Genomic DNA, 21,766 nt, shown 5'->3' with positions numbered 1-21,766 from the left:
CCCCTCCTCTCATCCCATTCAAAACCCTTTCGTTACGCTTTCTCGACGCACATAGCCCATCATGTCAAACCGTCAGCAGAGGGTGATGGTTCAGCCCATCGTGAGTGATATCTTACCTCATCGTGTGTGCGTATCCCTTCAACCCGCTCCTCCAGAACGTGATCTTCAAGAACTTGCAGCAGGCACGTTTCTCGTCGCACTCAAAGGGCCAAGCTAACTCTTCCCTTCAGAGAACAAAAGTTGTGATCTGGCTGTACGACAACATCGAGATGCGTATCGAGGGGACTATCATTGTGCGTGTCCAGAATGCACCTTCACGCACTCCGCGTTGAACTCCAGTATGAACGAAGGCGACAGCTTCTTCATTGCACATGTCTTACTGCGCGCGATGAGTGTTTCCGTCCGACCTCTATCATCTCTCGGTGCTATATATATTGCCGAACGTCAGGCTGACGCGTTTCGTCACAGGGTTTCGATGAGTTCATGAACGTTGTGATAGACGATGCGGCGGAAGTGTATGTGAAGGACGCGAAGCCCAGGAGAGAACTCGGTACGTCGTAATTCCAATCTGCCCCGCACACATGACTGAAGCTTTTTTTGACTATCAGGCCGCATTCTGCTAAAAGGTGACAACATCACGCTCATCCAGCAAGTGGTTTGAGCAGGAGGTCCTTTCTTGTACTGTCTAAAAGTGGCGTCTTGCGCACCTGTTGTACGTTCCTTGCTGTGATATTACTCTTGACGCCACGCTATCGATTGCACCCTGGATCCACATTCGAGTCCCATGATACCGAACAGAGGATTGTGAATAGAAAGCGATTATCATAGATTGTACACAGGCAAGAGAGAGGTGAGGTTCAAAGACTGTCGACAGAGAGGGCACTCGGCCTGCGCAACACGCGGTATCAGCAAGCTGACGGAGGTCATCGAATGCTCGGGCGCCCACCTTCTCCCGACCCCACCCTACGATGCAGTTCCAGCAGAATAAATGTCCGCAATCCGTAGCGCAACTCGCTGTCCGCTCCTCCAGGCACAGCGTACAATTCCTCCCCGCACGCACGTCTGGTGGTATCTTCGAAACGTCCAATATTGTTCGCTCGTCTTCTTCTGCAGGCAGCGGTGGCGCGTCCTCTAGATGTGCGGCAGCCTCAAGCATGTTGGCGACTCGGCGGTCGTCAATGAAGATGTCATCATCGCCGTCGACTATCCGCTTGCCCTTCTCGTCTCCTAACTCGGCCTTCGGGGAACGCGAACGGAGATAACTCAATGCTCGGTGCAGGAGCCGCACACCGAGTAATATCCCAAGGAGAGCGTATGACGGTGGTCGGGCATTAGGATTCTCCGGGACTGTAGAGATCTATAATCGTAGTGAGTAAGCGTCAGGACTGAAAGCGAGCCGACATGGACGCACGTATTTGATGCCAAGAAGACGTTTCACGATGCTATAATATGTTCCTCGCAGGTAGAATATTGCCAGGTTGATCTCTGAAAGCACTTCCATCACGGTCGGGACCTTGCGGAGAGTTGCGCCAACCAATGAAGTTTGTGAGAGTGAAGAGCCCCATCTTGACAGCAAATACGAAGGAAGTGTAGGGAGTAGGATAAGCGCAGCTCTTAGACGGGGTGAAAGTCGACGTCGTTCGTGGGAGGAATGTAGCCAGATATCGGTATACTCCTCCCCCAACGTCTGCGAGCCTGTACCAAAGATGAGCCGCTGGTGCAGGTGCAGACCTGACGCACTCACCAAGCCCGATAGTCAGACCATAGTAAAGTGCGTTTGCAGCGAAGTCGATCTCCTTGTCCCAGCGCGTGAGCCACCTCGTCCCTAGCACATCCTCAGCCAACAACTCGCCCTGTTCTCAAGAAACAACCCACCTAGCCATGAACGGAGAACGTTCTCTGCCTGCTCCCTTAAGGCAAACACCTGGAATAAGTCCCGCTGATTCGAGCGAACTGTCGGCGCGCGTGAAGTCAGCACAAGCCCCCCGGCTTTAGCGCTTCTTTCTCTCACGTACTGATTTGGGCCTGCTGAGCATGAGGAAACGTCGGAGGATTCCCAGACATTGCGACAGGATGTTACCGGTAGATGATGAGGGGCTTCGGGGCGTGTCGCCCGCAGTGTGGGGGAGAGTGATCGGCGTCCGGAAGAGAGCGACCCATGGGCGTTCCGAGGTCCCGACGCGCCTTGCGGACAACCTTCACGACGTCAGATCTGCTCTCGTCGCCACATCTTTGCCCCACATAACCTTACCTTGCCATCTAATCCCAAAACGCAATGCCTCCTGCAGCGATTCCCCAACAGCAAGGGATGACGGTTTGGCAGAAATGTACGTCACCACGCTCTTTCCGTGCGACAGACCTTGCATGCTGAACGTGCTTGTTTCCTCTAGTGAAGTATGTTGAATTGTGTGCGTGGTCGCTACGAAACATTGTCTAATTGCCAAATAGGATGGGTGCTGCCATGGGCGCAGGCGTTGGTCTCACAATGGGCTTCATATTCGGAGGCCTGAGCATTCTCCGGTACGTCAATGCTACTCCACGTTTTCGCCGCCATACTCACATCCTCAAGGGGAGGCGCAGGGCCTCGTGGTGTGCTCCCGACGTTGTCGCAATACATGCTGGGTAGTGCTGCGACATTCTCGTTCTTCCTTGCTATCGGCTCTGTACGTGTGTAGCCACCGCTCCACTTTAGCCTTACTGAAACATTTTCGCACAGGTGATCCGCAATGATGGAGAGCTGCCCCCACATCTTGAAGCGGCGCGTCTTCAGCTTGCTTCACCTGTGATGCGAACAAGGAGCGAGGGCCTAGCAGATATGAGACTGCGCTGGGCAATGGAGAATGCTCAGAAGCCAGATTCGCGGTGATGCTCCTTCTCTTCTCCGCTCACGCCCTCAATTCGGCATATCTTGTGTGTGGCATTCACCTAGCACATGTAAGGAGCAAACGACACCCACGTTCACGTGTCAGCTAGGAGATGCAATCAACCCGCCTTCTGCATTGGATGTCAGAACGAGCCAACCCAACTCATCGCTATACGAACGCATGCGAATGAAGATCTCGTCCTGCGATTTGGGGCGATGTAAGATGCAGGTCTGGACGTCAACATTCCAGTGTCACAGTCCGCGTCGCATCTCAACCTCCTTATACCATGTCGACGTCTAGACGAAGCTGTGGTAGATGGTCCAGGCAGAGGGCGATTGGCTTTCTGTCGACTCCAAGTTTTGTTAGGCTTAGGCAAAGTACACTGAAGCACTTCCAGCTGTTTGCGTTCATCCGAGGCCCCTACACCACTGGCACCTGTTAGCAGGACTGGCCAGCCAATGAACCTTCGGCAGTACCCATATTCCACCCTCAAGCTCCAACCGATTACCTCTTTGACCTACCGGGTTCTGGAGCGGCCATCATACTTCGAAAGCTCGTGTAGGAAACTCGTATCAATTGTGGAACTCTCAGATCGGACCTGCACATCGTATTCATCACATCTCTTCGATCTCGACGACGACGACAACGGCGACGGCCAACAGCTAAACTAACAGGAGAACCAGGTGGATGAACGCTGCAACAGATGTTTCAAGAGTAAAGACCGAGTCCTCTTCCCGCTGACCGTGATCAATGACTATAGCTCAAACTCTTCTCTTACAGGCGAATCAGCTGGATGCAAGATATGCGAAGGCGTGGGCGAAGCCCGCGATGGCCGAGAAGGTGTTAACGGTCTCGCATCCACACCCGAAATTAGTTCACTGATGAATATACTTCGCTACACTGGGATGACCTGTCGAAAATGTAGCGCTTTGAGAATCCTTAGAGAGCCATCACTGCTTGGAGGCGTCCCTTTGCCGCGCTTCCAGTTGGAGACTTAAGTCCAGCCGAGCAGAAGCAGAGGAAGGAGTATGCGGCAAAGTTCCGCACCACAGTCGCGAAGGTAGAAGGCCGCCGAACCAATTGCGAGTCTCCATCGGGTGCCCATTCTCGAGGCTTACATCAAGAGCCTACGGACTAACGGCCCACCCCTTCTCGAAAACATCTTGAAAGACGCAGATGACCTTCTGCGAGACCTTGGATCCATACTGGCTCGACCACATATTCCGGATGTAGCTTTTTGGTATTTCTCTAGATATTCCGCCGGCCAGGCATACGCGTAAGTCGGTCCATTTGTTTCACCTTCACCAAGTGAGTCCGACTCACGATTCTCTTGCAGTGCGCGAGGGTTCTACCACCACACTACACTGGAGTGGCACTGAGTAAGCAGACGAACATCCTTCCTGAAGTCGCCGAGCTTTACACGAGGGCGTCGCAAGTCAGGGCCGTTGATTACTTCCCTGCTGATGACAAGCACCATACATGTAAGTCTTACAATGCAGTAGTGCGATGCGTCTTGTACCGTTATGAATGTCCCCGAACAGTATTCGCATCGCTTTTTCAATCTGATTATTGATGTTGGCGCGGCAGCTGGACAGCTCCTGACTATGCTGGGTGCGCGGAGGGATTTCATGCCATCCATGACGCGCATCTACAAGTCCACCTCTGTGACGTCAAGCGGAGACCGCGACGAAGGGTCGATGTCACTTGTGGTCAAACTCCGGCGTAGCATGTCGTTAAGAGAATTTTATCGAACTGAAGTGCAATATTGGTCGCCGATGACATACTACGGTGTGTTTATTACCCATTAGAGCCAGTTGCTTGCGGCGTCGTGTCGTAATCGCACCTTCGAATATCCAGTGGCCCGGGTTGAGCGCTTGAGCTAGCCCCTCGATGCATGGTCCCTGAACGGCAATCACGAATACAGCAGTTAAAGCGGCAACGACCGAAATCGCCAGAGGCTTCGCCCTTTGCAGAAGGTGCACGTTCTTGTCGGGAGCTGACCAGGTCCTCGTGTTTGCAGGGTCCGTGTAAGAAGCGAGACGGCGACGAGCGATATAATTTTGCGCACCACGACTCCTTGCTGCGGCGACACGTCTTTTGACTATCTACCATCATGTCCACCTCGAAAGAGCAAGCAGAACGTCTTAAGGCGGAGGGCAACGCGCTCTTTGCCGAGAACGACTTCGCCGGCGCTTACAAGAAATACACTGAAGCCATTCAGCAAGACGACAAGAACGCTGTTTTGTACTGCAACCGTGCTGCCTGCGCTTTTGGTCTGAATAGGTACGGTAGTGACTCATGAAAGATATCCTTGTACTGAACTGTTCGGGTTAGGTACTTGGACTCGTGTACGGATGCTACCAAGGTTAGTTTAGGAACGTGCATCGCAGAGACTGCCACATTGACTCGTTACGTCGCTCATTGCAGGCGACAGAGCTCAACCAGGGGTACGCCAAAGCGTGGAGCCGCTTGGCACAAGCACAAATGGTAAGTCGATATGGGCTCGGTCTACGAGCTTTCGCACAGTAGTATGTTATGCTGATTATGGTCCTCACCAGAGCCTCAACAGACCGGATCAAGCCGTCAACGCGTGGAAACGCGCGGTCGCCGCACTACCCGTCGAGAACATGACGGCTGCTGAGAAGAAGCAGAGGGAAAGCTACACTGCCGAGCTCGCCACTGTTCAGGCTAAGCTAGTAGATCTCGAGGCCAATCCCAGGGAGCCTAAGGAGTATGTCAGGACGCGTGCATCGGATCGGCTCCCCTGGGATCGCGCGGTTACCCTAATCCCCGGGCTTCAGGCTAGCCGACAATGGAACAGTAGCGTAAAGCGGTTCCGCTTGTTCATGTGGTTATTACTCGAGCTGACGCTTTCAACCTCGTGTCAGGCCTATGTCATCACAAAGGCGTATTTCGTCAGTCTCTCTCATTGTCCTCTCGATACGATATTCTTACTAGTGTGCGCAGGAATGGCAGCAAGCAGTTGAGCATATGAAGTTGGGAAAAGATGTGCGGACTCCGAATGGTTTACCAGGCTACTTTGGGAAATTAGGGGTAAGTTCAGCGTCCACAGTTAGCACAGCAAATCTTTCAACATCATTGCGTTCAGGTTATCGCCGGACTCTCCAATGCATTACTTTCCGACGAACGCGTATTCCACATAGCCGATGCCGACTTCATTGAGCGCTACAACAAGCAGCGTAAGCAACCGGGATCTGTCACGGATACTGAGCAGCTCACGCAGTTCACCTTAGTTATGTTCGAATTGACACAGACGAGAGCCTGGGGCGATAGGGGGGCTAGGCAAATCATGGAGCAAATCCCTGGCAGGCTGAGGAGCGAGGGTTGGGACTCTGTCCGTCCAGCGATCGCCGTCACTGTTCGGTGAGTGACACGAGCTCTAGTTTGGTGTCTCCGAATGAACGAGGTGACTTTGACAGAGCCTGGATTATGCGCGCTTTTATGGAGGAGAAGCTCAAGAACAGCATCGAGGCCGCCCTAGAGTTCTATACGTCTGCATTGGATCTTCTCCAATGGGGAAAGGAACTCTGGAAGGATGTTCCTTTTGAGGACAAAGGCGCCGTCTTCCGGCCCACCTTCATTCGGGGTATCAAATGCCTACGCCTCGACGCTTTCATGGCTGTAATTTATCCCCCCAATTAACGTCACGCGATGATTCTCATGCAGTTGCGCCCAGGCGTACTCCAAACACCCCGGCGAGAACTCGAAATACTCCCTCAATGAGTTGCTTGCCAGCGCTGAGGATCTTCTCGCAGAACTCCAAGACATCCCCGAGCAACCGGGACCAGACATGGAAGACTCCGCCTTCTTCTTATCGTTCTTCCGGTACCCTCTTGGTCAAGCACATGCGTACGTGTACCGTTCTCTTCCAGAGGATTCCCCCACTCACTGCAGCGCGTACCTAGCATGCGCGGCTTCTACTATCACCACACCGGGATCTTGAAACGGAAGAAGGAAGGTATCTGCGAAGAACTGATGAACCATTATATGCAATCCTCGCAAGCATACCTCAAGGCTGCAAGCTACTTTCCCATTGACGATGAAAAGCATGCCGGTAGGTGGAATCCCACTTGTTGCCAAAAAGGGTTGTCAGCCATCTCACTCTTCCTCATGCAGGGTTCCTCCATACCGCATTCGACGTACAGTTCGACGTTGGCGGACCAGTGAACTACCTGCTCATGATTTTGGACAAGCTGAACGACGCGATCCCTCGCATGAAGCCAATCTGGGAGTACGGAGCAGACGCGCAGTATGGTGCGCATGCTGCGTTTGCGACCGATCTGAAGTTCCGGGAGAAGCTGTCGCGCGCTGCTGAAGGGGTGTCGGAGGAGGAACGCGGCCGTATGTGCATGAGGCGCGACTGAGTCGTTAGGTGAGCTGCCACCTAAGCAATGTGTGGGTCGCTGGTCACACGGTACCTCGAACAATGCTTCTGATAAAGTATCTGCAGTGGATGCGCTTTCGAAATCATCATGATCATCAAGCTATCGCAACGTCCTCCATGTCATTTGGAGTTACAGAGGAGAAAATGAAGCTGTCATGCTTTCAAAGTCGTACTCAGTCCTGAAGGTCAATGTACAACATTTGGCTTAGAGTATTGAATTGTTTGACGCGAGTGCTTGATCACTACACTGATGCCGCGCTATCGGGCTTCATGACATGTTCAGAAGATACAGTATACGCAAGCAGCCGAGGGATCAATGCATCATTCGGGAAGGCCTTGCGCATTCAACTGTTACGAAGAGATTCGATTCGCATGGGTGCGTGCATAACCTTCATCCCGTTGTTTCAGTACTACCTGTAAGTGAATTGTCCACAAAACCACATCACTTCCAACGCGAGACGTCGCACAGTAAACCTATCAAAATCCAGACATCGGCTACACCATCCGCCGGGCATCGGACGATGCTTCCGCGTTGGCCATCGTGGTGAGGTATGAAACCTCTTCATCTTGGGTTTGCGAGCTCTGACCAGGACCATTGCTGCTTTCTCCGTCTGCCTGATCCGAGCGAGCCGCCTTGCACCCCCTTCCGCTAGGCACTTCTAGGCGACCTAGCTCGTACTCGGAGTCATCCACTCCAGGACGCCCATCCACATCCACGTCTTCGCATTTGACGTCTCCTCGAGCACGGCCGTCTCCTTCGATGCCACTACCCTGAGCACCTGAGGCCTGTCGCTCTTCTTCTGATAGCAGTTCGGGTGTTGGGGGGGCTGTAGCAGGTGCATACTTGAGAACGTCAACGTGTAGGAAGTAATGCGACGTCGCTGAAAGCTGCAGATAGAGCTCCAGAATCATTGGATCTGGTTCTGACGAGCTGAACGCGACCCGTCTAGCACTGAGTGTTTCGTCCCATCCGAACGCACAGTTATCGAACCAAGTGACTGTGTACGACTCAACTTCCTGCTTCTGCCTTTCGAGGGGTCCAGGCATGTACAGCGTTGCGATGGCATCGATGGTGAACGACCAGCCACCATGCGCCAGATGATGGTTGAAATCGATGATGACGGTGAGATCGGGGGTGGTTAGTGTGAGGCGGTGCGTGGCCGGATTCTCCTCATTGGGACCTCGGAAATCCGTCACTGTGTAGCCTCGGGCTTGGAGAGTGGCAAAGGTGATCTTGGGAAGGATGAGACTTATCGCCTTGTGTGGCCGACGAAGCTGATCAATGTATTCCAGTGGCTCATGGGGCCACTGCCAGCGGCGGGTGGGATGGGATACGTACACCGTCTTTAGCTCAACATGCGGAAGACAGCGCTCGATGGTAGCCGGTGACAGGTAGAAGACATCGGGCTCATTCGTATCATGCTCCGGTCCTCGCTTAATCAGGACATTTCCTGGGAACAAATACTCGACGCGAGACGCAGAGGGAGGAATGCAGCAGACCCGCCCTAGAAGATGATCAGGGCGGTGATTGTGCTCGCACGCGAGAATAGCCAGGAACCAATGGGATGCTGGTATGTTGACGGGGTACCGTGTCGCTTTCTGAGGAAGATACAGCGAGAGTGGTATCAGTGGGAACTGGGTGCGGATCCCAAGCGGAGTGAATGTGTATTCTGGGGCAAAGGCCTGACGGGACATCTGGAGGCGCTGGATCAGATCGTGGTGACCAACTGTTCCGATTTTTTCGCCTTCCACGAAGGAGGAAGGAGTTTCTGAGAGAAGTGAAAATAGCCTAGGAGGGTGTTTGTCGATCCAAAACCGTGGAGTGTCGCAGGAAAAGGTGAGACCTTGTGTGTCAGCCGTGAGCTCGGGGCCCTCATACACGTGTTTCCACGCAAAGAGGCTCTGGTCCGGAATCCGCCGCATGATCTCCTCCTGCAGTCGCCGGAAGGCCCGGTCACCTTCCCCATAGAGAGTGGGCAGGTTGATGTCAAAAATCCCCAGCAGTGAATATGCTTGATCTTCCACCCTCGTCGTCTTTCTGGAGGCAGCCCACGAGAGCCGCTGGGCGACGCTGAACTGGTCGAGCGACACCAGCTGCAATAGAGCATCATACGGGATATTTGTGATCTCCTCGACAACGTCGCACAATGTGTGCTTCGTCCCGATGACCTTCCAATCTTCGGAGAGAAAGATGACCTCGCGAGACGCAAGGAGCTCCTGCAGCGTCCATCCGCGAGTAAACCACGAGCTGCTTCGGAAGCGGGAGCCAATTTTCCTATGGTCTGCTTTGGTTGGCACGTCCCAAAGGAATGCGTAACAGACGTCCGCTCGAGCATACCAGGCATACATCGAGTTGATCGCCTCGGAGAGTTCCGAGCTACTCGATTTATCGATGCAGCAGGAGTCTATCCAGATGTACCGGTAACCAGCACGGCGGGCCACCCTACACGCCTCTCGGATCTTCGGTGAAAGCTCGAGCTCATACCAAATGGAATCGATGGGCCACTGGGAGTGGTCGTCTGAAGACGCCAGAGACTGGTCTAGATCAAACGACGGTCGAAGCGGGAGGGCAGGAATATGGTTCTCGCGGGAGCCGTTCCGGCTTGCAACAGGCTCTGCGGACGGACTCGATAATGATATAGGGCGGAAGCGACTGTTTGTCACTGAGCAAAAAGCCACAAGGGTAAAGGGTGGGGATCACGAACCGTGAAATCCGCTTCAATGTCTGGCCAAATGGTAGGCACGATTTCCCGAGATCAGGAGATCGACGCGCAGCCGCTGTAAGCGGGGGAGAGGTTACCAGAGGGGCTCGCTTGTCACTAGGTGTTAACACGTCCTGCCAGTGGGGACGCCGGATGTTCCGGGAGTACTGCTCCTGAATCTCCTTCACCTGCTCATGGGTTTGCTCTCCATCGCGGTTCCACGTGTGTGACAGGATGGCGTATACCGTTTTCCCGTCGTGCGGGTCCTTATCGACAAACTGTCCTGTTTCTGTATCTAGGAGGCGCATCTCGGGATGTTCTTCGAGAGCTGCTAAACAGTCATGGCCCGCAACGATCAGTACCTCACTAGCTATAAACTTGGTGACTCATTGATTACAGACCAGTGGATGCCGCACAGTCAGTTGGACGCTGGACAACGGTTGGCAGTTGCTACAACATATGTTCCACTCACTACTACCAGCGAATGCTGTCTTTCTCCCGCCAACAACACATGCCCGGCCCAGCCCGGCGAATGCCGCCCAAAACTTCCCATCCATATAAACCGCCCGCCGTTCGACCGCCCTCGCCCCAGACACGTCCTCCTCATCCCTCCTCGTCGCTCTCTACTGCTCTCTCCGACGGTCGAGGTCGCGATCGGATGCTTTCCCCCTCCAGGAAGGGCCCGCCTTTGCGCGGGCCCGAGGCCGTCGAGGGGGTGGTTTGCCGTGTCAGAGCGAGGCGGCCGCCGTACACATGGGGCCCCCCTCCTGTTGGGAAGTCAGCTCCTCTTCCCTGCACCAGTGGGAATGCAGAGCCTAGACGGCATGAGACAACAACCTTCTGGTTTCAATTTTGGGTTGACTTCAGATACCTGTGCAGCATCCTCGTCATAGCTGTTGTGTTGCACCGAGCGCACGGTGACAGCGGCGTTGTAGTTTGATGTATCGTATCGCGAGAACTCGACTGTTACAATGCGATATACCGACGAACATATACGAAATGTAAATGACGCGAGAGGGAAAGAACGAATCAAAAGAAACGCATACGGGGATTTCGACAGGAACTCAACAGCGGATTAAAAGCCGTACGTAGCGTCTACTATTACACTAATAATGTACCGTTCTCGGACGCCCCGACACCACCTCACCTCGGCGCAGCGTACCCTCCATAATACGCGCCGTACTGAGGAGCAGCGGTAGGCGTCGTCGGGGACGGCGTCCCCGGGGCGGAGGCCGCGCCAACAGCCGCCCGCATGTGCGGCGGCAGCGGAGGAGCGTACCCTGTCGCCGGCGCCGGCGTCGCCCCAGTCCACGGTGGAGGCTGGTACGCCGGGACAGGCTGCTTCGTAGACGACACGACGGTGTTCGCCACCGCGCGCTGCGCCTGGGGCTGCTGGGCGGCCGCCCCGGCGTAGTAGCTCGCGTAGCTCGTCGCAGCCGGGGCGGGCTGGGGCGTCGAGCGCCCCGAGCTGGTGTACCACGAGCCGTAGTACTGCGTCTGCGCGGTCGCGGCGTACTGCGCGTTCGGGTAGTGCGTGCCTGCGGCGGTCTGCGACGCGAGCGCGTTGTAGGCGAGGCTCGGGTAGTAGCTGCTGCTCTGCGTGGGGGGCGGGTACGTCCCGTAGCCCCGGTACTGCGACTGGTACGTTCCTGTGTAGGGGTAGGGCGTGTACGGGGGCGCCGCCGCGGTCGTTGCCTTGGGCGCGGGTGTGGCTGGGGCCGGGGTGGTCTTGGAGGGCGCGACTGAGCTGGCACGCACGTGCACCGTGGTGTCATCGCGGTAGGCAGTAGTACGACCCTCAGGGAGAGTCCCGTACCACCCTTCGGTCGCCGCTAGGGGTAGCGTGCGTTGCAGTTTGTGCAGAACGGATGCAGGAGGGATGAGTGGCGCATGTTCAGGATCGCCGTTGGAGGGCCGTGGTCTGAGAGACGCCAGGATAGCCAAGGAATCCGTGATACCTTGGGCTACAACGGTGCCATTAGTCGTTGTGCGCAAATCGATACCAAGATGGTTACGTACCGATATCCCACTCTTCCGACCCAACCTCCACGACGCTTGACCCGTCACCCTGTGAGCGTAGCCTCTCCAGCTGGAGCTCTTCCAGCCTTTCGAGCGCCTTCGCGTTCCGCTGCAGCAGCTCGTCGACCGCCTGTTCCATTTCTAGCGAGCGTAGAGCAGACTTGATATTCCGAACTTCCTCAGGCGAGAGGAGAGATTCCAGATCCTTGGGGAGATCATCGTCCTTGGTCGACGGTCCGGCAGTGGGCGGACTGTTACTGGTGGACCCGTCCTCCACGACATCACCCGCCCTCGGCTCCCCCAGACCGAGGAAAGCTCGCCGCTTGCCCTTCACCAACGACCGCAACCGCCCCTTCATCTGCTGGTAGAATATGACCTCACCCATGGCCACACGCCCGACTTCCACACCCTCCTGGTCAAAGCTGGGCGCGAAGCTCGCGTACGGACCATAGTCGAGGAACTTGCCGCAGCTCACTCGACGCGCCTGTGGCGGCTTGAGGGGAGGAACCCCCGGGGCTCGTTTGACGACGTAGTCGCCGAGCGTGCCCTTGTGAGCGAGCTGGGTCCCGGACGTCGACGGGAATATCGAGACCAGCTCGGCTTTGGCGGTGTGGAGCGACTTGAGGTCTTTGCTGGCGCCATCGGCGGTCGGGGCATCCGAGCTTGCAGAGGTCCACCAGTCGCCGGTAGGCAAGCGTTGGACGAGTGCGTACTTGCGTGGCCGCACTCCGGCAGAGGGAGCATGGGTAGAAGCGGGGGAGGGGGCTTCGCTTTGGACTTCGACGTCGGTGATGATCGTTTCCACGTCGAGAGGGACGGGGGCATTGTTCTGTGACGCCTGGTCGAGTAGAGATGTAGCGAGATTGCAAAAGCGGAGTTGTTGAGCTGCGGTCTCGGAGGGCCGGAAACGGGGATGGGAGGAAATAGGATGGAGTTGCTTGACAGCGGCCTTGAGTGCAAACGGCTGATAAGCTTTATGTCAGGAATAGAGCAACGAATCAGGTCGCACCCGGAGTGTTTTCAGCGGATATAAGGCGGAGTTCTTGAGGAGCGAACGCAGGGAGAGCATGGTTGTAGTCGAGGAGGAAGAGGACGGGCCTGAAGTTGGCTCGCCGGGGTCGGTGGATAATGGGAAAACACGGTCGAGGAGGCCCTGTGTGTCGACTCTGTGACGAAGGGGGGGCAGTTAGAGGAGAAATGAACTCGACGGAGTGGGCTACGCACGATTCGAGCACGTCGAGGATGTTGGCTGCATCCGAGCTCTGGATGGGGACATCTCCGCTGCTGGGCAGCTCGCCCTGTTTCCTCTCCTGGCCGCGGTTGAGTACGTCTGGAGAGGTGTCCTCTGTGGAGTCGGTGCGAGCGTGCTTGGTGGGAAGAGAGTCGTCGTTGTCTGGATTGGAGGTGCGTTTGCGCTTCTTGGACGCGCCTTTACGAGAGGCGGGGGGGCTTGTGTCGGGTTTGTCGTTTTCGTGGGTGGTGGTCGAGCGGGTGGCCCGAGCCATGGCGAGGAGAAAGGGTGGGCAGGATTGACGCCGCGTTGGCGAGGAAGACGCGCAGGTGGCTGGACGAGAGCTGCTGCCACAGACCAAACGCGTCGAGCAAAGACGCGTCTCGTGCAGGCGAATCTCCCCTGCTTACGCCTCGTCGCTGCTTGGGTGGGAGACAAGCGCTGTCGTCGGAGATGGCCCTCGCTTATCCCTCTCCTTCCAATCTCAGATACCTGTCGTCTTCAAACTCCGCATCCAGCACCCTCACCTCATTCGGTCGCCGCCTGTAGCTCTTCGCCGCCACCACATCGTCCTCATCCTGAGGCCTCTCTGTTGGCCATGGCTTCCAAACTAGCGCCTGCCATCAAGCCCTTCCTCCGAGGGCACCAGCACTCCCTCCCCGCTAATGGTCACGGCGCCTTCATCCCTCAAATCCGAAAATTGGTCTTCGAGTTCTGTGACAACTGGACTTCCTCGGCCAACCTCCGCACATACATCCACAATCACCTCGAGCACGTCGCACGCGCAAACCCCCATGTAGAGTTCGTGGTCAGGCGGAGGAGCTGTCGCGAACCTGTCATTCGCGGTTTCTACAGTACGTCTGTCGTGTCTCATTCCCTGCGTTTTGGTCTGACAACTTTCCCAGTCAACAACCGGGACAAGGTCGTTGGTCTCAAGGACTTTGAGGTCACCGGGATTGAGAAGAAAGTCCAGCTTTTGCTCGACTCTTCTGGTGCGAAGATCAAGCCTCTCAAAAGGCTCACGGTCGAGAGCAGGACGGAGGCACCGAGGGGTATCTGGAGCGGGCTGCATGTCGAAGAGCCGTTCAGGATATGATGCTTCGTTTGGGCGTACGCCCCGCGGGACGGTCTCAGTACGTGTAGATTTACTTCATCTCCCACTTTATAGCGTTGGTACGTCATCTCTCCTGGACATGTACGTATCACTTCTGACCTGGCGCTCATGCGCGTCGTTCCAATAGTAATCAAGCCAGCTAACAGTCACTTGTCGCGAGCATCCCGATCATGTCCGGCAGCCTGTGGCCGTATCCTGCCAGGCTATCCGATCACGGAGACACTTGCACAGGGAAGGTCACCATTTCGGCCACACGTGACGCTTCCCTTCGCCATCTGTGCCATTCGAAGCTCTGTATGCGTTGCCTGTGGCTTGCATATTCCCCATTCAACCCCTATCTTCCCTCATGCCTCCCTCTTTCCGATCCGATCAATGTCAATGGAATGTGTATGGGATGAGAAGGTGTTGACCACCTACCTATTCTTGCGAAGAGACAGCCCTTCCGACCGTTACCACGTGAAGTAATTGCCGCTGTGGGCTCGAACACGCAGCCTCGAGGACCAGAGCAATTACAACGGTCAAATAGAGCAGCATAAACACCCTACTAGTGTGCTCGAGGTGCTGGGGCAAGAATGCCCCGATTGGTGAAGAGCGTCGGCGGGTTCGCGGTTTGCCGCTCGCACGCGGTGGTGACGTCTCCTGCTCTTGTTCCCCGCTTCGCATCTCCTGATCGCGCCGGATGCGCCCAACCCCACAGGAAACTTCATCCTACATTAGGTAAGTTGGAGAAGTCAAGAACACCCTGAAAGCCTTGCTGTGATAGCAGTGTGCGTAGCAATCGTGTCTCTCGCTTCGGCTGCCTCGCGCTGACACTATTCCCGCAGTTTCACAATCAGTCCGTTATGTGCTGTAAAGTGTGTTGCCCGTGTCCAATGGAAATGGACTGGATATCACCGGCTTCTCAAGACGGCGCTCCGGGCGCCTCTCCTTGCCTCTCCATCTCACGATATCCAGTCCATTCCTCACAGCCAATCCCTCCGAGACAGGAACACACCTTCCTGCGAACGGGGCCTGAAGTCCATACGCCGTCCATTCCGCCCAAGATGAGAGCATTCTCAAGATCCCTGCCAATCCCCCTAAGAGGTAATCTCGGTACGAGGCCACGTGCCTCGTGCTCGCTTCATATGATACACGCCTTCGCCACGATGCCTCCCCACGAAGCCGCTGACTCGGACGGCCCTTCTATCTGTGCTTCATCCTGACGCCAGCCAGACGCGTGCATAGTAAAGACCGGCCTGTTGTCCGAAACAGCGGGGTCACTGCTTGCCTCTGTCCATTTTTCCCCCCTGCCCTCGCTTGAGTGAGTTCTCAACTTTTCTCTTCCTCTCCCTCTTGTCCCTTCTGCATAACTCATTCCTTCCCTGCTCGCAGCGTTCGTCTCGAGCAATGCAGAATCCAAACAGCTACTACGTGGTGCCTCAATGTGATGGGCGAGTATGGGCGGATTGGCAGCAATCAGGGAGGGATCGAAACGTGAGTAACATCCCTCCTCTGTCCTCAATCAGTGTCCTTGAACCCTTCCCTAGTACTCTTGTGCCAGTAGCTCCTCGATGACACTTGGGGAAGGATCGGCATCATCTTCGGTGCGTGAATCATGCTTTGTACCATCAACAACAAAGTTAGACTGACACGTTCATAACAGCGCCGCAGCCGAATGAAAGACGTCACACAATGCGATGCTATCCCCATCTCCTACACCTTGGTAAGTGCAGCTTTCCATCCTACTAGTGGAGACGGACCCTCAACGGCGACCCTTGAAGACCCCACCCACGCCCTCGACCACGGATAGCGATGCCTCCTCATCCCAGATATCGATGGAGTCCATACCGGAATACGACGAATATCCAGAGATACCCTTTGTCTCCGCGGCGATCAGCAGCCCCGATAGGTGGATGTCCGCCGATCGTCCCGCCGAAAGCGTGCGCGCAGACACCGTCATCTCGCCCACGTCGTTCTGGGCAGGGATCATCGGCCTACGCCCCACCGCGTCCAAGTCCTCGACCGACACCAGCACCAGCACCAGCGGCAGCTCCCCCGTCCTCGCCCACACCTCCGAGCGTCTCTTCGCGCCCTCGCGCGCGTCCCGCAAGCGCGCGGGCTCCGTGTCGTCCATCGCGTCGTCGCGCACGCGGCCCGCCCCCGCGAAGTCCATCCTCTCCTCGGGCGCGTCCGTGAAGACGCGGCGGCGGAAGGCGCCCTCGGTCAAGTTCCTCGACGCACCCACGATCCACTACGACGATGACGAGCATGACGACTGCTATTACGACGACGACGACGAGCACGAGCCGAGCTCGTGCATGTCCCCGCCCCCGCCGAAGAAGGCCAGGGGCCTCTCCGGCTTCTTCTCGTTCAAGTGGCTCTTCGGGTCCTCCTCCGAGCCCGCAGCATCTCCCTCCTCTTCGCCTTCCAAGGCTGCGCCGAAGAAGACGCACGCGAGGCTGGTGCGCGCGAGCCGGCCCGGAACGCCGATGGCGGCGCAGGCAGCGCGGCCCGCGATCTCAGGCCCGTTCCCGCTGTGGGACTCGACCCCGCGGCGCGTCGGCGCAGGAGCCGGGGACGGCGCGGGGAGCCTGCGGTCGACGAAGTCGAGCGCGAGCTTGCGGTCCGTGCGGTCGTGCGGCAGCAGGCTGCCGACGCCGACGTATTGGCCGAGGTAGCCACAGGCGCAGGCAGCGGGTCTGTCCTGCCTCGCGCGCTACTTCCGCTACTCGGCGTGCTGCGGACTTCTTGCGGACTTGTGCTCTCCGAGGAGACGCGCTCGTTGCGTGGCCCGCCTCTTCATTCCGTTCCCGTCCCTGCGCCTCCTCATCGCCATCTCATCCCGATCACCACCATTCCCCGTCCATCGCACCCCGTCCTCCACAGGCAACGTTGGGCCCCTCGAGTGATCAACGAGGGGCCCGCGCATGCCTCCCGGATACCTCCCCCCTCCACCCGTCCACCCTCGCAGCGATTTGACATCGCGGACGCCCCCCCTATGCTTGCGTTATGCACTATGATGGAAACTAGTTGTCTGTACCGGCGGTGGGTGTGCTGTCGCGCGTCAGGTGTACTGCGTACATGGCGATCGCGTCGACCGCTGCGTCCGCTTGTGGTATCGTCGTTCGTGCATATGCATGCTTGTTCTCGTGAACCTTCTCGTGTGATATGAGCGGGAGTTCTTCGAGAGGCGATCGACTTGACTTCAACGCGTGAGCCTTGCGTGGTATGGGTCCTATTGCCCAGGTGCAGTGGTGAACGGTTGTGCACCGTCACCCCGTGGAGTATCTGCAGAGGTCTATAACCAAGTGTGCATGAGATGATTGACTTTCCAAGTAGAGCGCTCGTGGTGGCATTGACGGTAACCGGTAAGCGCTCTAACTCGTCCCGGACAGAAGGTGGCGCTCCCAGGGTCATAGTGCAGTGAGGGAGATGTTCCTCTTCAAGGGTCTGAGCCAAAGTAAGCAGTTGAGTATACTAATGATGGGCTGTCGGCACCCTGAAGTTATACTCGAGCAATTAAATTGAGCGGAGCGCAACGACCGCAAGCATCTATACTGCTACGTACTGCATTGCACCTGGCAAGAGGGCTCGCTATATATGCCTGGTACTTATAAGTGGGGAACCAGCGGCCACTGTGTCGCGTGGGTGATACTTGATAGGACAGGCCAAATGCAACACAGAACGCGTGCGATTCGTACACCCATGACAGGCCGGGTTGTTATCGGGCAGGTTGGCATGGCTGTCCGTGGTGATGAGAGGGCGCCTTGATAGGTCGAGATGCGCTGGGCAGAAGACAGCTCACGATAGCAGCAGTGACAGTATATAGGCCTTCTACCCGTTATCGGCGTGTCTTCCTCCTTGTCGCACTTTCTCTACTCTACCCCCCTCTTCTCGTTGATTATGCTGCTCGCAATGTCTGCGTGGTTTTCTGCTACGGAGCAGTGAATCTCCAGCGCCTCTCATCTGCGCTCCCAGCAAGAAAGCAAACAGTCGCGTCGCGTTAACCTCATCACGTGCTGCAATGGCCTATGCCGTTGGAGCAGCTTGACGTTTGTGGTTTTCGGACGGCACCCCTTGTACACCATGACCAGTCGGGGGCCCCGATGAGGGCACATTAGGCAACACTCTGCCAACGTTGGCGTGTTGCATTCGGAGGCTTGTTTCTGCATGGTGCTTGGTAGTCTGCGGTGTTTGACATCCTTGGACGGTGAGTGTTGCACATGCGCGGCTATAGTGACGGCGTCCTTATCTCTGTCCAGGGGCGGTATGGGCGTCTAATTCGGCCTTATCTGTGGCAGCTGGGGTTTCGCCGCGCGGTTAGCGATCGCGATCACGGAAGGCCGAAATCAAGTGGCCAGCATTGGTTGGCAGCACACTCCTCTTCCAGGCCTCACGACAGCGGTTTCTTCCCACAGACAGCGCAAATGTACGACACTTCTCGCAGACTTTGTCTGTTTGAGGCCGCTCACGCGACCAGTGACCAAGGTCGCCACAGAGAGCTTCTTCGCCATTCTATCTGCGAGGCGCGCTCCATTGCTCCAGAATCGAGTTTGGGACAGACCGTGAAGTAGGCAAGATTGACCCATAGCAACAAAATGGCTGGACGGACAGCGCCGTTCTAGTAGCTTGGTATGGATCGTGCTGTCATCGATCGGACATCGGGGAATATGCGGCGGACCCAGGTTTTTTCATCCTCAAATGTGCCCGGGTCCTTCCAGGGCCCACAGCGCTCAACGGCGAGGGGTGAATAGATGACTAGGTCAGGTCATACCTACGGAAACGGTCGGGTGGCCGTTCCCAGATCACTGCTGGCTTGGCTCCAGCACCCCCGCACCACTGTCCCTGCCTTTGACGCCGTACAACTCGACCTATCACCGTGGCTATAGCGGTTGTTAACGATACCCCCTTCGACCATGTCTCGCTCTCCTCACCTAGCACGATCCGGAATCGCACTCCGTTAGTCTCGAACACAATCCTCATGTAAATTCGCACTGACGTACATGCAGGGGATGTAAACAGCCAGTGAGTGTCCTCATAGCTGAACCGGCATCAAACCTCCATAAACTATGGTCCAGGTATGACGGCGGAGACATCGCCTTCATCGTCGTGTGTGGCATTCTCGTGTTCTTCATGGTCCCCGGAGTCGGTAAGCGCACTAACTGCCGCTCGGGTCAATACACGCGCGTGCTGAACGCTCGGCCCCCTCCTTTAGCGTTTCTGTACTCGGGTCTGTCTAGGAGAAAGAGCGCACTTTCATTAGTGTGGGCAGTTGCCGCAAGCAACGCCGTGGTCATTTTCCAATGGTGGTTCTGGGGGTACTCGCTCGCCTTCTCTCCGACGGCGGGCAATGGCTATATCGGAGACTTACGAAGCTTCGCGCTCCGCAAGGTTCTCGGTGATTCTAGTCCAGGATCTCCCTTGATACCGGAGCTGCTGTACAGCTTCTACCAGATGGAGTTCGCCTGCGTCACAGTCGCGATTCTGATGGGTGCGCTCGCGGATCGCGGACGTGTATTCCCCGCGATGGTCTTCGCATTCATCTGGATGACCCTGGTCTACTGCCCAATTGCTTGCTGGGCATGGAACGTCAACGGATGGGGTTTCAAGTGGGGCGTCCTTGACTACGCCGGTGAGTTTCCGTGCTTCTCCTGCTCAAGTGGGACAACGTCATTGAAGGTGGCTGGCGCAGGTGGAGGCCCAGTCGAGATCGGAAGTGGAGTCTCTGGCTTAGCCTATTCTTGGGTGCTCGGCCGTCGGAGCGAACGCGAGCTTCGCAACTTCCGGCCCCACAACGTCTCTCTGGTTGGCCTTGGTACCTTCATCCTGTGGTTCGGGTGGCTAGGTTTCAACGGCGGCTCCGCGTTTGGCGCGAACCTGCGTGCGATCATGGCGATATGGAACTCGATGATCGCGGCCGCCTTGTCCGGGATCGTCTGGTGTCTGCTCGATTTTCGCATCGAGCGGAAGTGGTCCATGGTCGGCTTCTGTTCCGGTACCATCGCTGGATTGGTTGCTGCTACTCCTGCATCGGGGTATATCCCGCAGTGGGCCGCTGTGATCATGGGAATCATCGTTGGGGCCGTCGCCAATTACAGTACGAAACGTACGTTCGCCGAACAGTCTCTCGCCTACACGAGGTTAATGCTGTCCCATAGTGAAGTTCTTCCTCCGTATCGATGATGCGCTAGGTGGGTATCATGCTATAGGGCAGGTGATCAAACTCGCTGATAATGCGTCTAGATCTGCTTGCCGAGCATGCTATTGGCGGCATCCTCGGGCTTCTCTTCAACGGGATCTTCGCCGACAGCGAGATAATCGCTCTCGATGGCGTGAACACCTCAACCACCGGCGGATGGCTAAATCGCAACTGGAAACAGCTCTACATCCAAATCGGCTACATCGCCGCCTGTGTGGCATACTCCTTCGTAGTGACCGCCGTCATCGCAACGGCGTTGGATTCCGTCCCGTGCTTGCGACTCCGCGCGACTCCTCACGAAGAGTCTTTGGGTATGGACGATGCCGAGGTACGTCTTGGTCGCTGTGCGGCTCAGCAACCAGCCTCACTCTGGCACAGATTGGCGAGTTCGCGTCCGACTATATCGAAGTTCGCCGCGACTATACGGACTGGACGCCCCTTTACAATGGTAAAGGATCAGACAGCGGGTCTGAAACGACCCCTCCTGCTGCCGGCGACCGTCATGCTGTTCCCGACAGTCAAATATCCCGAGCACCGACGACTCGGCCCATCGCGAACGGGGAGTCCAAGCCTGCTAATGGTGCGCTCCCGTTCATCTCGGAGAAGCCGGAAACAGACCACTTGTCATCGACGAGTGCCTCGCCCTGACCGGGCGAAAAGTAGCGTGTATGGACTTTTCTAATCGTAATGCAGCCATGCAATCGTGCCAGGTGACGTGCTAAGTTTGTGTTGTTGTGTATGGGCGATGCCTACGAGTTGGTGACCGGATGTCCGTTCGTCCCATATCCAGCTGGGAGTACCCTCGTTGTATCACTTTAGAGTTTACTCAAGTTTTTATCGGCTTGATTGCCATGGCGTCACAGTGAGTGCTAGTGTGGTGTGCGTTATACCGTAGGGCGGACGTTGTTGGTCCCTTATGTGAAATGGCAAAGACGTCGACCCAGCGGCAGATGCAAACTGGAGGGATCTCCGAGATGCCGAAGTGACGGCCATGTGAAACGCCCGTCATCCCGCACAATCCAACCTCTAACTCTTCACCACCTTTTGTTCTTATACCACCAACATCTCAACACGATTGAGTCATCCTACTCCAGCCTTCATGTCTCCCATGCGTACACGAGGGCAAATGCGCGCCAGCGCGGTCCCGTTGCCAAGTTATCGAGCCGACCCGCCGTCTTCCCGGGCCCCAAGTCCTACTATTGCATCACAACGGCTCACGCCCATCAAGAAAGTCAAACGTCGCAAGCAAGTTC

At 56.3% G+C, this 21,766-nt stretch overlaps 9 protein-coding genes across 9 annotated transcripts; 6 read left to right on the top strand and 3 right to left on the bottom strand.

Annotated features, from left to right (window-relative positions):
- Nucleotides 1-13: 13 nt before the first annotated feature.
- DICSQDRAFT_156754 (Sm-like ribonucleo protein) lies at nt 14-773 on the top strand. The gene is made up of 5 exons (XM_007368720.1): nt 14-100; nt 156-182; nt 231-293; nt 469-550; nt 609-773. Exons 1-5 carry the CDS (start codon nt 62-64, stop codon nt 659-661), a joined length of 264 nt encoding a protein of 87 aa, XP_007368782.1. The 5' UTR covers nt 14-61; the 3' UTR covers nt 662-773.
- Nucleotides 774-817: 44 nt separating this feature from the next.
- DICSQDRAFT_110114 (uncharacterized protein) lies at nt 818-2,154 on the bottom strand. The gene is made up of 6 exons (XM_007368719.1): nt 2,016-2,154; nt 1,876-1,953; nt 1,745-1,825; nt 1,412-1,695; nt 947-1,357; nt 818-888 (listed from the first exon to the last, which is right to left on the bottom strand). The coding sequence occupies exons 1-6, from the start codon at nt 2,062-2,064 to the stop codon at nt 823-825; spliced, it is 969 nt and encodes a 322-aa protein (XP_007368781.1). The 5' UTR covers nt 2,065-2,154; the 3' UTR covers nt 818-822.
- A 121-nt stretch (nt 2,155-2,275) lies between these two features.
- Nucleotides 2,276-2,989, top strand: DICSQDRAFT_156752 (uncharacterized protein; the record flags this gene model as incomplete). Its single annotated transcript, XM_007368718.1, has 5 exons — nt 2,276-2,327; nt 2,391-2,394; nt 2,449-2,520; nt 2,570-2,663; nt 2,717-2,989. The coding sequence occupies 5 exons, from the start codon at nt 2,276-2,278 to the stop codon at nt 2,864-2,866; spliced, it is 372 nt and encodes a 123-aa protein (XP_007368780.1). The 3' UTR covers nt 2,867-2,989.
- A 1,988-nt stretch (nt 2,990-4,977) lies between these two features.
- DICSQDRAFT_182520 (uncharacterized protein) lies at nt 4,978-7,249 on the top strand (the record flags this gene model as incomplete). Its single annotated transcript, XM_007368717.1, has 12 exons — nt 4,978-5,147; nt 5,199-5,229; nt 5,292-5,351; nt 5,423-5,689; nt 5,753-5,779; nt 5,832-5,918; nt 5,974-6,064; nt 6,119-6,248; nt 6,305-6,506; nt 6,562-6,734; nt 6,791-6,939; nt 7,002-7,249. 12 exons carry the CDS (start codon nt 4,978-4,980, stop codon nt 7,247-7,249), a joined length of 1,635 nt encoding a protein of 544 aa, XP_007368779.1.
- Nucleotides 7,250-9,066: 1,817 nt separating this feature from the next.
- Nucleotides 9,067-10,154, bottom strand: DICSQDRAFT_90602 (uncharacterized protein; the record flags this gene model as incomplete). The annotated part of the gene is made up of 2 exons (XM_007368716.1): nt 9,975-10,154; nt 9,067-9,922 (listed from the first exon to the last, which is right to left on the bottom strand). A coding segment is annotated over exon 2 (552 nt), but the record flags the coding sequence as incomplete, so codon positions are not given.
- A 745-nt stretch (nt 10,155-10,899) lies between these two features.
- Nucleotides 10,900-13,559, bottom strand: DICSQDRAFT_90600 (uncharacterized protein). Its single transcript, XM_007368715.1, has 4 exons — nt 13,215-13,559; nt 13,000-13,156; nt 11,991-12,939; nt 10,900-11,935 (listed from the first exon to the last, which is right to left on the bottom strand). Exons 1-4 carry the CDS (start codon nt 13,493-13,495, stop codon nt 11,115-11,117), a joined length of 2,208 nt encoding a protein of 735 aa, XP_007368777.1. The 5' UTR covers nt 13,496-13,559; the 3' UTR covers nt 10,900-11,114.
- A 260-nt stretch (nt 13,560-13,819) lies between these two features.
- On the top strand, nt 13,820-14,317 carry DICSQDRAFT_67070 (uncharacterized protein; the record flags this gene model as incomplete). The annotated part of the gene is made up of 2 exons (XM_007368714.1): nt 13,820-14,075; nt 14,127-14,317. The coding sequence occupies 2 exons, from the start codon at nt 13,820-13,822 to the stop codon at nt 14,315-14,317; spliced, it is 447 nt and encodes a 148-aa protein (XP_007368776.1).
- A 1,389-nt stretch (nt 14,318-15,706) lies between these two features.
- Nucleotides 15,707-17,455, top strand: DICSQDRAFT_182516 (uncharacterized protein). The gene is made up of 4 exons (XM_007368713.1): nt 15,707-15,808; nt 15,862-15,918; nt 15,978-16,037; nt 16,096-17,455. The coding sequence occupies exons 1-4, from the start codon at nt 15,722-15,724 to the stop codon at nt 16,990-16,992; spliced, it is 1,101 nt and encodes a 366-aa protein (XP_007368775.1). The 5' UTR covers nt 15,707-15,721; the 3' UTR covers nt 16,993-17,455.
- A 1,775-nt stretch (nt 17,456-19,230) lies between these two features.
- DICSQDRAFT_162887 (ammonium transporter) lies at nt 19,231-21,355 on the top strand (the record flags this gene model as incomplete). Its single annotated transcript, XM_007368712.1, has 8 exons — nt 19,231-19,273; nt 19,324-19,339; nt 19,393-19,463; nt 19,530-19,946; nt 20,007-20,420; nt 20,473-20,505; nt 20,558-20,841; nt 20,892-21,355. 8 exons carry the CDS (start codon nt 19,231-19,233, stop codon nt 21,159-21,161), a joined length of 1,548 nt encoding a protein of 515 aa, XP_007368774.1. The 3' UTR covers nt 21,162-21,355.
- Nucleotides 21,356-21,766: the final 411 nt, after the last annotated feature.

The sequence above is a fragment of the Dichomitus squalens genome (assembly GCF_000275845.1).
Source record: "Dichomitus squalens LYAD-421 SS1 unplaced genomic scaffold DICSQscaffold_39, whole genome shotgun sequence".
NCBI classification, from domain to species: Eukaryota; Fungi; Basidiomycota; class Agaricomycetes; order Polyporales; family Polyporaceae; genus Dichomitus; species Dichomitus squalens.
Note: the sequence above shows the minus strand (reverse complement) of the source record. Positions and strands in the feature narration are given on the sequence as shown.

Bases quoted from the DNA above. Each gene is read 5' to 3' on its own strand.
- DICSQDRAFT_110114 (XM_007368719.1), bottom strand. From the start codon at position 2,064: ATGTCTGGGAATCCTCCGACGTTTCCTCATGCTCAGCAGGCCCAAATC. The intron at 1,826-1,875 runs GTGGGTTGTTTC...AGGATGTGCTAG, and splicing joins CGTTCTCCGTTCATGGCTAG to GGACGAGGTGGCTCACGCGC. The intron at 1,696-1,744 runs GTGAGTGCGTCA...TCTTTGGTACAG, and splicing joins TGGTCTGACTATCGGGCTTG to GCTCGCAGACGTTGGGGGAG.
- DICSQDRAFT_90600 (XM_007368715.1), bottom strand. From the start codon at position 13,495: ATGGCTCGGGCCACCCGCTCGACCACCACCCACGAAAACGACAAACCC. The intron at 12,940-12,999 runs GTGCGACCTGAT...TTTGCACTCAAG, and splicing joins ATCCGCTGAAAACACTCCGG to GCCGCTGTCAAGCAACTCCA. The intron at 11,936-11,990 runs GTACGTAACCAT...GCACCGTTGTAG, and splicing joins GTCGGAAGAGTGGGATATCG to CCCAAGGTATCACGGATTCC.
- DICSQDRAFT_182516 (XM_007368713.1), top strand. From the start codon at position 15,722: ATGCAGAATCCAAACAGCTACTACGTGGTGCCTCAATGTGATGGGCGA. The intron at 15,919-15,977 runs GTGCGTGAATCA...CGTTCATAACAG, and splicing joins AAGGATCGGCATCATCTTCG to CGCCGCAGCCGAATGAAAGA. The intron at 16,038-16,095 runs GTAAGTGCAGCT...CGACCCTTGAAG, and splicing joins TCCCCATCTCCTACACCTTG to ACCCCACCCACGCCCTCGAC.
- DICSQDRAFT_156754 (XM_007368720.1), top strand. From the start codon at position 62: ATGTCAAACCGTCAGCAGAGGGTGATGGTTCAGCCCATC. The intron at 101-155 runs GTGAGTGATATC...CCGCTCCTCCAG, and splicing joins GGGTGATGGTTCAGCCCATC to AACGTGATCTTCAAGAACTT. The intron at 183-230 runs GCACGTTTCTCG...TCTTCCCTTCAG, and splicing joins TCTTCAAGAACTTGCAGCAG to AGAACAAAAGTTGTGATCTG.